This window comes from Fundulus heteroclitus, unplaced genomic scaffold (assembly GCF_011125445.2).
Source record: "Fundulus heteroclitus isolate FHET01 unplaced genomic scaffold, MU-UCD_Fhet_4.1 scaffold_95, whole genome shotgun sequence".
NCBI classification, from domain to species: Eukaryota; Metazoa; Chordata; class Actinopteri; order Cyprinodontiformes; family Fundulidae; genus Fundulus; species Fundulus heteroclitus.
Genome location: NW_023397417.1, coordinates 138,335 through 141,944, shown reverse-complemented (window position 1 = coordinate 141,944; position 3,610 = coordinate 138,335). Strand labels below are relative to the sequence as shown.

The window sequence follows — 3,610 nt, the reverse complement described above, 5'->3', positions numbered from 1 at the left end:
GGTTGAAAACTGCACTAGAACGCCCCCTGATGGATATTTCTTATGTTGTTTTGATGATGCAAAAAGGAAAAAATATAGATCAGAGATGGTGGAACGCAACGCCGAACAGTTGTGGAATTAAGCTGATTGGCTTCTTTTACGTTGTGTTTCAAACAAAATTTGTTCTTTAGCAGTGGTTGGAGGCCACTCTTCAATAAACAAGTAAAAAAGAAGTTTGGTTATTGGAGCGTCGTTGTCTGGCTGTCTAGCTGCTGAAATTAAATCGAAAACTCAGGGTGAGGACAGCACATAATATATATATCATATGTAAATGTATCACATTGTCTACATCAATTTTTTTGTTAATGAATAATTTTTGTAATAAACATGTTGATTCTAGTTTGAAGCAATATAGTAAAAGAAAATTGTGATAAGTCTCTAACTTCACTCATGAGAACTAAAGGGAGTTAAAATCTTCAGTAAAAATTGTATGAGAAATTTTCTCTCAACAATAACGGTATTAATCCTAACAGTTTTCCAAAGCTTCATGAAAATCTACAAATGCTGTCAGGTTTATGGCACAATTCAGCAGAAAGATAAGTAATAAATGTTCATTTTAATATTAACAGGTTCCAGCAGATTTATTGTTGATATTAGCATACAACACTTTGACTTTGGTGCATATTAAACATCAAGAACTTACGTTGTGATCTGTAAGTAGATTCTGTCATGTTTTTTTGGGTAGGCTTTTGGCCCACATGCAGAACACACTCAGGAGCCTGGGAAATGTTTAAGATGTTTATTTTCAAAAAACAATAACTGGAGGTTGGAGGTCCCGGGCTGGGGTCTGATTCTTCAGCTGTGTAGCAGAAGATGACAAGGCAGTTAGAGGTGGAATGGATTAAGGGAATTTTCAAATATAAAGGTTTGATTACTGAAGGAGATGAGTGGAATCGCCAGGGAGGAATGAGTGGAGTCTGAGGAGTGGCAGTGGTGAACGATTAGGTGCCCGTTCTCCAGAGGTGGAACAGTTGGAGGGTGAGCAGGGTTCGACCAGGGCATGGAACTCAGGAGAAGGCCAGGAGGAAGCCGGCAGGAAACACAGCAGGGAGTGTCCTTGTTGATTTGAGTTTAGTTGAGAGTGAACCGGGGAGCTTCTGGAGACGGAATCCGGAACACAAAGGCTACCTGAGAAGGAGTACAAGAGATGGTAAGGCAAATCTTCTTGGTACAATTGCAAGCGGCTAACAGGCTAGAGGCATACCACATGAAGGTTAACACTCTGGTGTTGAAGTGCTGGCATCAAGCTCCTTTTAAGCCTCCTGCCTGATGAGGTAACGAGCTGCACCTGTCAGGCCTCAGTCACCCTGCTCTCAAAGGCCACCTGTGGAGACTGAAGGAAGCAGCAGCCAAAAGCAGGGGGAGAAACCCCCAGACTCCAACACAAACATTGAAAATAGCTTTAATGCTTTCATTGTAATAAGAAAGTCTTTATTTTTATGGTGGGAAGAATGTTTTAAACATTGATTTTTCGTCCACTTTCTAAGCTTTAAACATTTATTGGTTTTCCTGACTCATCAGTTCTCAGTTTAGTGTAACAACAGTGTTACTTCAAAAAAATCAGACCAGCCAACCCTGATCCATTCCAGTGTTTTTCCCTCAGCTTGTCTGATCCAGTAACTGAGAAACCAGATGATCTGACTGAGGGTCTCTGAGAGACGATGAAGACTCATTTACCTGGAAATCTGTTCAAAGACAAACTATTTACAATCATCTGAACCAGGAGAACTCAGATACCTGAATCCAAGCATAGCAGACAGCAACCAACAGATGAACCACATGTTGACAGGATCCCTGGAAAACAGGAAATCTCAAACCACAATAATGTCTTTTTTATCTCTCTATTTTTGTCTCTAGATCAGACAGAGAAGAAAAGTCTTTTCTTTCCTCATCAAGACTTTAATACAAATTCAGAAAGATATTTATACATTTGATAGACATGTATACACATTGTTGCAGGCTCTGTTGTTTTTATAGCCTTTTTTCTGCTAGTTTTTGTCTGTTTCAGATCTGAATCAAACACAGTGAAAGACTGAATTTTCATTGCAAGCTGTCATCTCCAACCCATCAGTTAGTAAACAAGTCTGTATGTCAAAGTCTCATCAATCTCACTCTGCACAGATGTAATTCCTGAACAAGATGAAGACGGTCTCACTTCTAACGAAAAGCTTCAGTTTAAAATTTCTATTAATATGTTGCCCTGCGACAGACTGGCGACCTGTCCAGGGTGTACCCCGCCTCTCGCCCAGTGAACGCTGGAGATAGGCACCAGCAACCCCCGCGACCCCATGAGGGATTAAGCGGTTTGGAAAATGGATGGATGGATGGATGGATGGATGAAATATAATGGCATTTAAAATCTATTGCTGTAGATACCATCATATGCTTTAATAAAACAATATAATACAAGTTAATCCTGATTCAACAGAAATTCCTACTTCATCACTACAGCTCACCTTTGTTTTGCCTCTGCTGGTATCAGCTGCATCCGTCAGGCCCTTATAAATAATGTATTTCATGCATTGTAATTTTACTCTTTTGGTTTTCTTAACATCTGGGTTTGACACAGAAAAGAAAAAGCATTTGTTTGTGTGTAATCATTTTAAACAAAGATTATTCCTGATACGTGGGATTGTTAGTCTCTGACACAGACACAGATTCATCAAAAAGAAAATAAATGCAAAGTCTACCTTCCTTTTGGTTTTACTTTGTTCTATTTGCTTTTAAAATGTGACTTAATATTAACCAAGACAGAAAACTGTATTTCTTTTATAGAACAGCAGAAATTTATTTGAGGTCTAAGAGCGCCTCTTCTGGTCATTTAGTAGTAATAGATGTGTTCAGGTTCTGAGGGGTTTTTGTACAGCTCTGCTGCTTATTGTCTCACTGTGGTCTACTCTAGCACAGTAATACACAGCAGAGTCTTCAGGCTGCATATTCTGTCCGTTTAGAGTCACTGTGCTGCTGGAGGTGTCTACGTCTATACTGAACTTGTTCTTCAGTGAATTTTTGTAGCGTGAATTTCCATAAATATCGTTCATCCCAATCCACTCCAGTCCTTTCCCTGCAGCCTGTCTGATCCAAGCTGTCCAGTCGCTCAGATCATAAGAGACCTGACAGCTGATGGTCAGACGTTGACCTGGCTGCACAGTCACAGAGGCTGGCTGTGTCAGCTGTTCACACTTCACACCTGCAGAGGAAAATGTTAAGTTTATAATTACCACATAAACAGTGATCAGTCAGTTTATTGTGATCATGCTGTAAAAGTTTCTGCCTCAGTGAGACTCACAGGATCCAGCAACCAGCAGCAGCAGCAGAGCTACAGAGAACATTTTTGTGTTGAAGTTGATTTGATGGCAGTTTTTCTTCTTCTGCAGCTGACAGCATCAGACCAAGACTTTAAACTAGAATACTTCATTTGCATGATGACGATCCTGCCTGTCAGGATCTTTGACCACATATTGCAGGAAGTGCTGTCCTTTATCACAGCATCCAGAAACAGTAACTCTGAAAGTACAATGTTCATGTTAATATTGTGTTTTTCATCATCTGAACTGATTTATTGCCATTT

The 3,610-nt window shown here is 39.9% G+C and overlaps 1 gene segment (V, D, J or C); it reads right to left on the bottom strand.

Moving 5' to 3' along the window:
* Window positions 1–2,879: 2,879 nt before the first annotated feature.
* LOC118562491 lies at window positions 2,880–3,371 on the bottom strand. The segment is given in 2 exon segments: window positions 2,880–3,229; window positions 3,329–3,371. Coding segments are annotated over 2 exon segments (393 nt in total).
* Window positions 3,372–3,610: the final 239 nt, after the last annotated feature.